This window comes from Myotis nattereri (assembly GCF_964212035.1).
Source record: "Myotis nattereri genome assembly, chromosome: 3".
NCBI lineage: Eukaryota > Metazoa > Chordata > Mammalia > Chiroptera > Vespertilionidae > Myotis > Myotis nattereri.
Window position 1 is genome coordinate 170,759,295 of NC_138077.1, and position 14,605 is coordinate 170,773,899.

A 14,605-nucleotide genomic window follows, 5' to 3' on the forward strand; every position below is an offset into this window, starting at 1 on the left:
AATGCCAGAAAGGTATGGGGTCAAAACTCTACTCCCAATCATAGCTGGGAATGGTGACTCACTATACCAGGTGGGAAACAGCTATTCTGCTACACTTCTTCATTAAATAACAACAGAACATATTAAATAAGTAACAAAAGGGAATGGAGATACCTGTGCGCACCAGTGAGAACACCCAGATGATTTTGCCCCCACCACGAAAGCACCATTTCCTGCCCTCTTATGGCCTGTCCACATAGTTACATTACTAAGGGACTTTGAATCAGCATTCAAATATTATCGAGTGTCTACTATATGTCAGGCACTGTTCAAGGCATAAGCAATAAAGCAATGATGAAAATAGACAAAATTCAAGTCTTTATGGACTATAAAGGGAAGGTAAATCTCCAGATCTGGTTATTTTGATTTTTAAAAAATCAATGTATTTTTATTATAACAAGTAAACAAAGAATATGCATTTGGCATAAAACTGGGGGCAAGTAGCTTCCATTTATCAAGCACAGGCCTATCTTTTCATACTTCACATGGCATCTATATATATAAAAGCCTAAGCAACCGGCCGACCAATAGTTATGATGCGTAATGACCACCAGGGGGCAGATGCTCAATGCAGGAGCTGCCAAGCTGCGATGACTTGGCAGCTGTGGTTCTCGGGTGATGCACCCAGAACCAGAGAGGAGGGAGCCCGATTCCAGGGTGCATCACCCGAGAACCACCCTCTCACAATCCAGAACCCCTCGGAGGGTGTCAGAGAGCTGGTTTTGGTCCGATACCCACAGGCCAGGCCAAGGGACCCCACTGGTGCACAAATCTGTGCACCGGGCCTCTAGTAGTAGTATAATTATTAGAGAATCTCCTGCGCTATCCCCATTACCTACTACAATGCCTGGCATATGAATGAACAAATGAAGACTTTTTGTAGTAGTAGAGGGAGAGGTGTATTGACTTATCTACTGTTTTTAATACGCTGTAAAAATGACCACGGTTCTTCATTCCTCCCTATATTCATGTCCTCTGTAATTATGGCTTCATGGCCTTCCCATTAAAAGATGAAGTCAGTTGGTCTGCCCCTCAAATTTGGGCTGTACTTATGATCTGTTTTGGCTGATACATTGTAATAGAAGTAATGGTGTGCCAGTTGTGAACTGAGGCCACAAGGGACCTTGAACACTTCCACTCTCTCTCTCTGGGAACCTGTCCAGCTGCCATATAAACCACCTGTGCTAGTTAGCTAAAGGATGCAAGACCAAAAAGGACAAAGGTGGAGCCCTCTGGGTCAGACAGACCTCAGCTGAGCTGATGCAAACTACAAACACATGGATGTTGACTGCAGGTACAGCTTGGTGAGTCCCACTGCCATTGGAAGGACTGAGAAACTAAGTCCACTCCAAATTGCTGATATGAAGAATCGTGAGCTAAATAAATGGCTGTTGGTTTGAGCCTCACAGTTTTAAGGTAGTTTGTTACACAGCAAAAGCTAACTGGCACACTATTTGATCCCTTCATTTTGTGAGCAACAAATCAACTACCACACCCTTCTAGATGTTAGGTAAATATAAAGGGGATACCACCTGTATTCAAAACAGACAGCACTGCTCCATAGAAATGTTGTACTTATAACTTGACTTTAGAACAACGAGAACTAACAGATTTTGACAAAATCATGAGTGTACAAATTCACATTTTTCTTCAAATTCACAGATCTTTTTTTAATGGGGAGACATATAGAATTTGGAAGGTGGTATCTATTTGAATCTAAATTTCTGAAGCTTCCTGATAAAATTCAGCATATTTTTTCATTTCCAAATCTTTCACTTTAATAGATCATGCCTTTATTCTTACTTTTTTTATTAGTATTTTTTACCAGGGTGAGATAGGATTACTTTTAGGTGGGTTTGCTTCATTGCAAGTTAAGCAGAACTTCATTTGCACTTTGCTATCTTGAAAACCTGAACATTCTTTAGATTTTTCTCTGATAAGATTCTCCTTAATTTTTGGCCAAATTAATATGCACACTAGAACACAGGTAGCAACAGTCAGGGATGGGCAGGCACATGATGGCCTCAGCTTAATAAAGAATTAAAAAATAATTCTTATGTTTTCTGGTTCTCTCTTTGTACCAATCAGAGATCTTAATATGGGACAATGGCACTGGACTTACTTCATCACTAAGGCAATCAGATGAGGGCCCAAGATGAGAGGTTCTGGATATCAAAGTCCCAGAATGCTGTTATTTACAGAGTGAAATTAGTTCTACAACTCAGAGCTCTTCTGACATATCAAAGCCTTGAATGCTGAATCATACTCCTCACTCACTCCGCAGATCTAGGACACTGTAGTTTACTGCTCTTAGATAATTATCTAAATTGCTCTTAATGACAAGTACCTTGTTCTCCCCAGGCCCTGTCAAGGTATCTTGGATTCTAGACCTGCAGTTGATACCGGACACTAACATTAAGCCATCTTTTCCTCTGAGGCCACCCTGTGCCTGACCATCCCTGACTGTTACTACCTGTGTTCCAGTGTGCTATGGCCTAAGCATACTCTTGTTTTTGAGATGCCAATGGACTGTCTACATCATTGAAGCCCACAAATGCTGAAATACAGAATGAGCCTCATCATTCCACAATTCCTTCTTTCTGAGTTATTTTATGACTGAGAAGAAATTACTTCAAGGAGGACCCTGTACTGGGACTCTTTTTGTATCTGCTGGCTTCACAGAAAATGTGAAATACCCCTGTCCTAGGACACCCAGAATATTTGGTTGCCTAAACAAAATATAAATGCCTAGAATTTCTGTAGTCTCCATTGCCTGTCTCGCATCTGCTTCACAGTGAGCCAGATATTTTTGCAAGTGCAAAAATATAAAAGAGAAGTTGATATGTATATAATCCCCCGTATCAATAAATTCATTCCAACAATAATGAAAGAATGAATGTACGGCTAAATTATATTAACAGAACTGACTTTAAAGTTGCTAGCAGATTTCCTTTCCGGCATTGAAGATGCTGAGTCATCTTGAGGTAGCCCTTTGCTCTGGAACAGAAATAGCAGCCAGCACTGCTCCCCGTCTTCTTCTCCCCTTCTTCCTATCTTAGACACAGAGGTGATGTCTGGAACTTTAGCAGCCATCTTGTAACCATGAAACAAAAGGGATGAGGACAAAGACCAACACTCTCCAATGACAGACAGAAAAAGCTTGGTTGTTACCGGTACCATTGCACAGCTAGCTGGACCAATGCTGACAACATCCCACCTCGGGGCTTCTTGTTTTGTGAGAAAAATGAATCTGTATCCTTTAATCTTTTATTAAGTCTTTTGTTATATGCAGCTGAATATGGGGAAATTTTTATTTCTAGTAAGCACACAATATCAGAAATCAGAGTTATAATTTGCACATTAAAAAAAATGTTATCTTATGAGCCTCCCTGCGACATAGATTGAGGTTTATCTTAGACATGTTATAAATCAATTATTATACACACACTTAACCAGAGCAACAACTTATTTGTGTAGTTTGACTTCAAAATGCATAGCACTTTCTGAACAACACATCTACTCTATATGACTTTTGCCTCCATAGAAAGCATTTTTCTCTATCAGTAAAACACTGCTAACATGAGCTAGTTGTTGAGACAGGCAAAAAAGCCTCAGGAGATCGGACTGGATGTTGTAATTGTATTTGCTGAAACAGAATTTAACTTGTAAATATAATTATCCTTGGTTGTTAGTGTGATCGCCTTTCATTTGGATTCTAGTCTGGTCTCAAGACCTTAAAAGTGAGATGAGGAGCAGGGAGAGGGTCTGGATGTCTGGGCCGTGACAAAAAGCGAAAAGGGCTGGGCCGGTACCCAGCTAGTGGAAGAGCATGGGACCCCTAACATTAACCTGCAGCGCTAGTGAGGGATGTTGTCCTGAAAATGAGAGCCAGCTGTTCTCCATCTTTTATGAGGAAAACTCCAAAGCAAGTGGCCTTATGCCTTTGCACCTGGGAATTAGAGTAGCCAAAAAGGAACTCCCTCCTGGAAGGTGGATATTGACGACTTCTCCTGGGATTAAATATTTAAATAAGATTTGGATCTCACTCTCTGGCGATAGTGGTTTAAATTGAATTCTAGGTCTCAACAACAAAACAAAACACCCCAAATTTAAAATGTTTAACTCGCTAATGAACAAATGCATGAATAAACAAGTGAACAGAGATGCGCAGGACAGGGCCTCCCGTGACGCCCCACCCCGTGTACTGTTCACTCTTTAGGGGCATCCATGAGTGAGAAGCCAGCAGGCAGCCGGCTAGGAGGAAGACAGGCCCTGGGGCCTTCTGGCCTCTGCCAGCCCCAGAAAGGCCTGCCTCCCTCAGGTAGGAGGGGAAGCGGCTCTCTGTGAAGGCACAATGTCTGGAAGTCATTAAGCAAAAACAAAACAAAACAACAACAACAAAAGGACAGGGAGCTTTTCTGGTTCTTTGTACTCATGCTCATCCCTGAGAGGGGAGTCCGCATCTGTGTGGTCCTGCCTGAGGCAGTGGTCAGGAGGCACGGACTTCCCCAGGTTGCTTCTGTGATTTTATCAACCTGGTTAATTTGTAAGTTCAGGGCTATTTCCCAATTAGTAAATCTTTCCTGGGATGAGTAAACATCTTTCTGGGGAGGGGAAGCAAAATATTCCAGCTCTTATAAAAAAATGTTCAAGCCTTTAAAAAGCCTAACAAGACTTGGCGCCTGGCACTTAAGGAGAGTTAGAGCCCCATGACTAGACTAGAGCACATTAAACAGCTAACTGGCGCCATCTGGAGGGCAAGTGGATTCTAAACAATAAAGCCAATTTCAAAACCCTGACTTTAAGGTTAACATGACGTACATCCAAACATTATAGGGAAATTTAAAAAAAATGGGATTCCCTGCTTCTTTCCTCCTCCCTTGTTCTATGCATGCACCTGGGCCTGTCACAAGGAGACTGGACTCACACTCACAGGACCTCAATTTGACATCTCTCTCCAAATTAGGCTGTGAACGTGGTGAAGGGGCCTCATTACACAACGTGACAGTCCCAGGACTGACTGGTACCATTTGTTGTGCCATGCTAATCATATTTGCACTCAGTCTTGGAATTTTATTGTGTCTCAAAGTGTCAGCCAGGTCATTTCTGTCGGAGTCACCTAGGATGTCTAATAATAACTGCGGAGGGAGAGGAAGTGGGCGAGGGCAATGGGGGGTAAAGGGACATATGTAATACTTTCAACAATAAAGATTTAAATAAAAATCTGCAGATTTCTGGGTATCTATCTATCTATAAATATACACAAACATACTTATATCTATTGATATTTATGGTGTTTGTGGGGAGAGCGTTGTGGACGTAGGTAAGTCTCAAAATAAGTCTCTCTGAAGGCAAGGCAATAAACATTTTTTAAAAGAGAAATGATCAATAATATTACAAATAGCCCAGAGGCCCTGTAAGATAAGGTGTCTGTTGAATTTGGGCAACATAGAAGAAGTCTTTTGTGATCCTTGTGAATTTTAATTGAACAGCATAAGCAGAACATAGATTTTCATTTGCAGTGGGTGAAAATGTAAAGTGAACTAAAGAAATAAAGAGAGTAAATGATAGACTATGATGAATAAATCTGACTGAGACAATATGAATGAGACGGTGTTGAGGGAAGTAGAAATGCAGGATCATAGGTAGAGACATAATTTGGAATAGGAGCGACCCAAGCACATTTGCAGGTGGAAGTAACACAGCAAAAAGAGAGGGAGAGAATACAGATATGAGAATATGAGGAGAGGGCTGCTCAAAGGGAAAACAGAGCATGCATTCTGGAAGAAAACAGAAGAGGAAGGTGGACAGGCGACCTTGCATCCCTTGAATGTGGAGGGAAAAAGACACTAAACAAAGTGGATGTAGATAAATGGAAAGATCCCTCTGTCTGGGTTAATGTCCAGACGCTGAAGCTCCCGAGAGCTCCCCTCCTATCCCAGCCTCTCCTGACCCATGCCCTGACTGCAGAAACTTCTATCCAGTCGCTTATCAAGTGTGGGTATAATACCATTGATTGGAATGCCACAATGGACACCCCAAACTTGGCTAACTTGGGTTCAAACAAAGAAGTGGAGCTCAAAAAATTCAAAGCATCAAAGTCACGGATTTTTACTCATATTTATAATTTGTACTTGCAGTGAGAGGATGAGACCAACCTGGGGGGAGGGGGAGGAATGGAATCCAAATTCTGAGAGTCTTCCAAAGCTGCTGCATGAAGCTGAGCTGTGGCTAAGGCTGTTTCTTTTTTAAATCCTGGGGCCTTTGGCTTAAACATCTAAAGTATCTGAATCAAGAGTATGGGTCCAGTTGACCAGTTCCTCCACTTCCTCTTCCCCTGGCTCATGTATGTGCTCACCATCATCTTCCCACTCCTCTGCTTCATGTATCTTTAAGACAACTTCTGGTTCAGATGGTGAATCTAGAGAAAAACACAACAGAACTGCAATAAGAAGTATGAAAAAACAGAAATGTAATAGACATGGTAGTGTTATGGGTTCACTCAGTGAGATAGACCACCGACTCAGAATTTAAATTTAAGAGCCTTTATTAAGCTGGCCAGCTGACTACAGCTACAGCACCCTGCCGAAGCAAAGGCTGAACTGCAGTGCAGACTACAAGAGTTACATTTTATTATTAAATTCTGTGGAGGCCCAGAGAAAAATGTGTCTTTCAAATTCTGGGCTCCCCAATATGGAGGAAACTCTCTTTATTTATACTTTTTCCAGTCTTTTGTCTCCCAAATTTGGAATGAGACTTCTGGGCCTTTTGAGAAAGAAGGCCTGCGTGCTGGGAAGGGGCCATGAGACCTTATCTCAAGGCCTGGCCTGATGTCAGTACCTTCCTATCTATGTGTTTTAGGAACAGACAGCACAGCATGACCCGTCTGGCCAAAGCGCCAGATATGCATCCCAGCACAGTAGGAACTATAATAAAAGGAGGAGCATTCCTGCATTTGTAGCATAATTCCTAAGGTCATGTGAGTGAACGCAAGCAACCCTTTTAAACTTCCTAAGTTTTACGCCTTACAATGAACTTTTTCGTTAGAATCATTCTTTCCATTTTGGTCAGTCTTTGTAGTCTTGGTTGGTTTATTCATTTAACACATATTTACTGAGTCCCTGCTACGTGCCAGTGGATGTGTCAGGAAAAAGGTGTGCAGGAGTGCTGTAGCAGCACAGGGATGGGATCGCTGTGTCCAATGAGAACAGAAGTGGACTTAGAAAGCAGAGGGCAAAGAAGAGGGCAGGAGAGAGGACACAGCACATGCAAAGGCACAAAGGTACGTGAGGACCTGACAGGTTTGGAGGTCATCAGAGTTGGTACTTCAGCATTTGCACTGGGCCAGGTGCTGCGCTCAGCAGTCTACATGTATAACATGATTTAACGTAGACACAACCCTTGTGACAGGCAGGTATTATTATCCTCATTTTATAGATGAGTCGATCTAGACTGAGTGCCCTGCAGTAACTTGTCCAAGGACTTCTAGGTCATAACAATTGCTCCCAGGTTCACGGGAGTCCAAAATCGCCGTGCTGAAGTGCATGGCAGAGTCAGTGGAGCTACCCTGCTGAGCTGAGGCCAGATTAGGAGAGCCTCATGCGTCATGCAAAGGAGTTTCATCTCTTAGAAGGGTCTTGTGAACAGGGAAAGAAACTGATTATATCTTTTAAAGAATAGTATAGACATAGTATCTACATTTCTCAATATTTCCACTCAGCATGGGGAACTTGCTTTCTAGAGATGAACCTTAGTTGGTGCTACTTATGCTCTGCACCCTCTACACTTCATCCCTTCTACCTAGTTGCCACTTAATTCATTGCCTAGTATGGGTTGCAGGATAAATTCTGTTGGTCTCCGAAGTTTATTCCCCCAATTGCATATCAAATGAACCTTGTAATATTCATTGCCTTCAAATTGTGCTATAGATGAAGGTTATGAATGAATTGTTCTCTTAGTCTCCTTGGTCCAGAAAAGTCTGAGGAGAAATTGGCGTTTAGACAGCTGCCATTATCCTATGAGGTCTCCAATGATCACGTTTTTATCTTTGCGCTTTAGTGTTAGTCTCTAGCTTTCATTATTTTAAACCTAAATTCTGTTTTTCCCTTGAGAAAACCTTCTACGTTATTTTCTATGAACGTATCACTAATGGAACTAATGCCAGTTTTTTTCAAACAGTGTTCAGGCCTTCCTAAATTCACATGCTTCTGGTTATAGGAAATACAGAGCCCAATTCAAAACAATTTAAACAATAGGGAAATGTCTCACCTCACAGGAGAGAAAAGTCAGAGCAGGGCAGGACTGAATGACACGGTGCCTCAACAATGGCATTAAGGACAAGTTCTCTTTACTGCTCTGCTTGGCCATCTTTGGTGTCATCTTCAGACTCACAGCAAGAGAGATATGGCCATTCTAGCACCACTCACATCAGACATGGCAACGTCCAGAGAAGAAAAGGGGGGGGGGTGTCTTCGCTCCAGGGTCTCATTTTTAAGAGTAGAAAAACCATCCTCTGAGGCCCAATATATTTCCTTTCAAGCGAGATTGTCATACCCCACTCCTAAACTAGTTGCTGGCAAGGAAAGTGGCATTAGCTGGCACCAGTTGTTGGTGTGGAATGAATGTTGAGTGTCAATCATTTTAACCATTTGCCTTCTAGTTCCTACCCTGTTTTTTATTTTATTTTATTTTTTTTAAAACACCAACTCCCAGGAAACATAAAAAGAAATCCTGGTTAGATTAGCAGAGCTTAATGCAAAATAAGCATAGAAATGATTCTTTATGAGAGAAAAAAATAAATACTATTTTGAACTTCTTTCCTCCAGAAAAACTTAAGTATTATAAGTCCCCTGAGAAAAGTTGGATTTATTGGTGGGAATCAATATCTGTGTTACTGTGTTAAAATAAGTTATGAAAGCACAAATTATATTTGCCTTATAGTTTGTCTTTCTTGGGATGGATCCCAGAAACTCTGCTTCTTCTAATTTTTTTTTATCTTATAAAATTAGTTACTGAAGATATTAACATATGTTCTGACGGCTGGGCTCTGATTATTATCAAATGGTTTATTTCCATTCACTTCTGTATCAATCTGAATTCAGTTAGGAAAACAGAGCCACTATAAGTAATAGAAGAATGAGCGTTAATAAAGGAAACTGGGCTTATACAGGTGTGGAAGTCCTGGGGGAATGAAGGTATTGAAGGCTACAGCTGGGGAACTGGAAAACCAGTCTCTACCTCCTTTAGCGTGATGCCCTGACATGGGAAAGCAACTTATGGGGAAATCAAGTAGCTGCACACATGCTGCCACCCAAAGTGGGACAAAAAATCATGATGAACATATTCATGAAGCCATCATATTTGTAAAGTGAAAGTTTGTGGAGAGTTGCATGAAAGGAGGCTGCCGTGTGCAGTACACACACGTTCTCAAGAATAATGGTTGCCCTGAATAGCCACAGCAATCTTGAAAAAGAAAAACAAAGTGGGAGGAATCACGCTACCTGATATCAAACTATACTACAGGGTCATAGTAATCAAAACAGCATGATACTGGCCTAAAAACAGACACACAGATCAATGGAACAGAACAGAAATAAACCCACATATATATGGTCAGTTAATATATGACAAAGGAAGCAAGAATCTAAAATGCGGTAAAGATAGTCTATTCTAAATGGTGTTGGGAGAATTGGGCAGATACATGCAAAAAAAGAAAAGAAAAAGAAAAGAAACTAGACTACCTTCTTACATCATATATAAGAATAAACTCAAAATAAATTAAAGACTTAACTATAAAACCCCAAACCATAAAACTCCTAGAAGAAAACATAGATGGTAAGCTTTCTGACATTGCTCTTACTAATATTTTTTCTGATATATCTTCTCACACAAGGGAACCAAAAATAAACAAATGTGATTTCATCAAACTAAAAAGGTTTGCAAAGGAAACCATCAACAAAACAAAAACAACCTACTAAATGGGAGAACATAATCACCAATGGTATATCTAATAAGGGGTTAATATCCAAAATTTATAAAGAACTCAGACAACACCAGAAAACAACAATGCTCCAATTAAAAAATGGGCAAAGGACCTGAATAGGCACTTCTCCAAAGAGGACACAGAGATGGCCAATAGACATATGAAGAGATGCTCAATGTTACTAACCCTCAGAGAAATGCAAAATAAAACCACAATGAGGTACCACCTCACATCTGTCAGATTGGCTATTATCAATAAATCAACAAACAAGAAGGGTTGGCAAGGATGTGGAGAAAAGGGAACCCTCATGCACTATTGGTGGGAATGCAAATTGGTACAGCCACTGTGGAAAGCAGTATGGAGTTACCTCAAAAAATAAAAATGGAACTGCCTTAAGACCTAGAAATTCCACTTCTGATATATATCTGAAGAAACCCAAAACGTAATTTGAAATAATATATGTACCTTTATGTTCACTGCAGTGTTATTTATAATAGTCAAGCTATGGAAGCAACCCAAGCATCTGTCAATAGATGATTGGATAAAGAAGCTGTGGTACATATATACACAATGGAATATTACCAGGCCATAAAAATAATGATATCTTATGTGACAGCATGAATGGACCTAGATAGTATTATGCTAAGTGAAATAAGTCAGACAGAAAAATACAAATGCCATATGATTTCTCTTATATGTTGAATCTAAAGAATAAAATAAATGAACAAAATAGAAACAGACTCATAAATTCAGATAACAAACTGAGGGTTTCCAGATGGAAGGTGGGTTGGCGAGCTAAGCAAAAAAGGTAAAAGAATTAAGAAGTACAAACTGATAGCTATAAAATAGTCATGGACATATGAAGTACAGCATAGGGAATATAATCAATAATCCTATCTAATAAAAGAGAAACATGGTAATTAGCATACGTCCGCTACCCTTCCCATAGGCTAATCAGTGAGATATGCAAATTAACTGCCAGCCAAGATGGCGGCCGGCAGCCAGGCAGCTTGAAGCTAACATGAGGCTTGCTTGCTTCAGTGACAGAGGACTCCAACCTCCAATGTTCCCCGCCTGCCTTGCCGGCCTCTGAGCTTGCAGTTTGAAACATTGTTACAAATACAGAAGCTAAAAAAAACCCCAGAAACCTGCTTTCAGCCCGCCGGGATCTCAAGAGCTGGAGTTGATACAGTGTTTCAATTATAGAACCCAAACAAACCAGATACCTGCTTTCAGCAGCCGAGGCCTCAGAGTTGGAGCCAGAGCTAAAGCTGGCCCAGAATAAAAAAAAATAAAAAAAGGAGCAGTTGGGAGCTTCAGTCACCCGCCAGCCTGAAAACAGCCCTCAGCCCCTCACCCAGACTGGCCAGGCACCCCAGTGGGGACCCCCACCCTGAAGGGTGTGTGACCAGCTGCAAACAGCCATCATCCCCTCACCCAGGCTGGCCAGGCACCCCAGTGAGGAACCAAACCCTGATCCAGGACACCCTTCAGGGCAAACCAGCCAACCCCACCCATGCACCAGGCGTCTATCCTATATAGTAAAAGGGTAATATGCCTCCCAGCACCGGGATCAGCGTGACAGGGGGCAGCGCCCAAACCCCCTGATCACCCTGTGGCTCTGTGTGTGACAGGGGTCAGGGCCACAACCTCCCTAAACGCCCTGCTCTGTTCGTGACAGGGGAAGGCACCCAACCTCCTGATCAGCCCTGCTCTGTGCCTGAAATGGGGGAGCTCCCCAACCCCCTGATCACCCTGCGGCTCTGTGTGTGACAGGGTGTGGCCCCCCCGCCCCCCATCGACCCTGCTCTGTGTGTGACAGGGTGCGGCGCTCCAACCGCCCCCCCCCCATCGACCCTGCTCTGTGGGTGATAGAGGGCGGCGCCCCAATCCCCTGATCCGCCATGCTCTGTGTGTGACAGGGGGCAGTGCCCCAACTCCCCTATTGGCCCTACTCTGTGAGTGACAGGGGGGAGCTCCTCAACCCCCTGATGGGCCCTCTCTGTGAGTGATAGGGGGGAGCTCCCCAACCCCCTGATTGACCCAGCTCTGTGCGTGACAGGGTACGGAGCCCCAACCCCCCTGATGGGCCCTGCTCTGTGCGTGACAAGGGGCAGCGCCCCAACCCCTCTGATAGGCCCTGCTCTGTGCGTTACAGGGGGTGGCGCCTCAACCTCCCCATCGACCCTGCCTTGAGTGTGACAGGGGGCGGTGCCCCAACCCCCCAATCGGCCCTACCCTGAGCGTGACTGAGGGTGGCATCGCAACCTCCCAATCCGCCCTGCTCTGTGCATGTCACAGGGCAGCGCCCCAACTCCCCAATCGGCCCTGCTCTGAGTCCGACCAGGGGCTGCACCTAGGGATTGGGCCTGTGCTCTGCCACCCGGGAGCAGACCTAAGCCAGCAGGTCGTTATATCCCGAGGTGTCCCAGACTGCGAGAGGGCACAGGCCAGGCTGAGGGACCCCCCTTCCCCCCGAGTGCACAAATTTTTGTGCACCGGGCCTCTAGTAAATTATATAAATGTCTAACCACTATGCTGTACACCTGAAACTAATGTAATATTGAATGTTAGCTTTAATTGAAAAATAAATTTTAAAAAGGGACAATGATCTCTTCTCTCCCACCTCCTAAATCTCAGGTGAATTTTCTCATTGGCAAACTATGACATGCTGAAACCTTTCTGCTAAAGAGGGGCACAAAGTTCATTCATTTTCTGAGTCATATTTCCTTTTAATGTCCTGTGTAAGTTCACCGTTGCTACATAACGTACAACCCCAAAATCTCAGTGACATAGAACAATAAGCATTTGTTTGGGTCACACACTGGCAGTTTGGCTGGCTTTCTTGAGCTGGACATGGCCGGAAGGCGTGGCTGGGAGTGCTGAGCTCAGTGCCTCTCGTCTTTTTCTGTGACCAGAGGGCTAGTCCAGGCACGTTCTTGGGAGGATGGCAGGCATGAAAAAGAGCAAGCCAAATTGCACAAACCCTCCTAGACCCTGAGCATGTCACACCTACTAACCCATTGATCAAAACAAGTCACATGGCAAAGCTTGACCTCAAGGGTCAAGGGAGCATATTGTTCCCATGGAGGTGAAATAGGATAAGAGTGAATATTTCTGAACAATAATCTAAATTACCATGACATTTTAGGTGCAGTCTCTTCTCTTAGTGTAAGATTAAATAGGTATTCAACATTCATGAATGTTGAATACCTATTATATGCCAAGCACTGTGCTGTGGCAGATTAGGGGTAAGCAGCCCCTTCCCTCAGGAGGTCACTTTCTATTGAAGAGTCTAGACTGGCAGTAAAGGGGCTAGCATCACACAGTATGTGTGGAGGGCAAACCCTAAGGTGGTCTGTCATGATCCCCAAATTCTAGTGTTCATACCTTTATGTAATCCTCTCCCTTTTAAGTATGGGTGGGACCTATGATTTTCTTTTAATAAAATATGCCAAAGGTGAGGAGTCCCACTCCCATGATTATGTTACAATACATAATATTCCATCTTGCTATCAGACTAGCCCTAAAGACTCTCCCTGCTGGCTGGCTGAAGGAAAGGGCTATGTTGGGAAGGCCCACATGGCAATGCACTACAGGCAGCCTCTAGGACAGCCGTGGGCAAACTACGGCCCGCGGGCTGGATCAGGCCCGTTTGAAATGAATAAAACTAAAAAAAAAAAAAAGACCGTACCCTTTTATGTAATGATGTTTACTTCGAATTTATATTATTTCACACAAACACTCCATCCATGCTTTTGTTCTGGCCCTCCGGTCCAGTTTAAGAACCCATTGTGGCCCTCGAGCCAAAAAGTTTGCCCACCCCTGCTCTAGGAGCTGAGGGAGGGCTCCAGTGTATAGCCAGTGAGAAGCTTGGGGCTCCATTCTAAGGACAGAAGGAAGTGAATTCTGTCAACAACCTTAGAGAACTTGGAAGCAGATCCTTCCCCATTCAAGCCTGCAGATAAGAATGCAGCCCAGCTGATCCCTTGATTGCAGCCTTATGAAATCCCAAGCAGAGGATCAAGTTACACTGTGCCTGGACTCTAGGCACACAGAAACTGTGAAATAATAAATGTGTTCTTTTAAACCATTAAGCATGGGGTAATTCGTTACATAGCAATAGAAAAGTAATAGGGCATGAAGTGCATGGTAAAAATGCTGAGAGACCACAGGGGAAGTTTCCTAGAGAAGGTAATGCCTGAGCTGAATCTCAAAGGATGAGTAGGTACTAGAAAAGAAAAGAAAGAAAGGAGAAAAGGTTGTTTGGAGTGGGAATATGAGAAAACATAGTGTACTGTCAATTTTTTTTTTTTTAATTGAGGAAGGAAATAAACCACATGACCGTAGGGCTGTGTGGTGTTTCGGGAGTGAATGAGGGAGTGGTAAAAGATATCACCGAAAAGGCAGATATTAGAGCAGTACAGACTTTGCCATGTCAAAGAATCTAAATTTTATCCTGAATGAACTGGGAAACAGAGGATTTTAGGGTTAGTAAAACAAAAGCAGCGTTGAGCTGTAGAAAGCAGTCTGGCAAAGCATGGGCAGAAATTGTATTCATCAACTTCCCCAGATGATCTCTTT

The 14,605-nt window shown here is 43.0% G+C and overlaps 1 protein-coding gene across 1 annotated transcript in view; it reads right to left on the bottom strand.

The window, feature by feature from the left end:
- Positions 1–6,135: 6,135 nt before the first annotated feature.
- The window catches only part of UBE2U (ubiquitin conjugating enzyme E2 U), a 58,583-nt gene continuing 50,113 nt past the window's right edge, over positions 6,136–14,605 (bottom strand). The window contains exon 9 of the mRNA XM_081088101.1: positions 6,136–6,460. Within this exon, the coding sequence (XP_080944227.1) occupies positions 6,309–6,460 (152 nt within the window). The 3' untranslated portion in view covers positions 6,136–6,308. The remainder of the gene's footprint in view (positions 6,461–14,605) is intronic.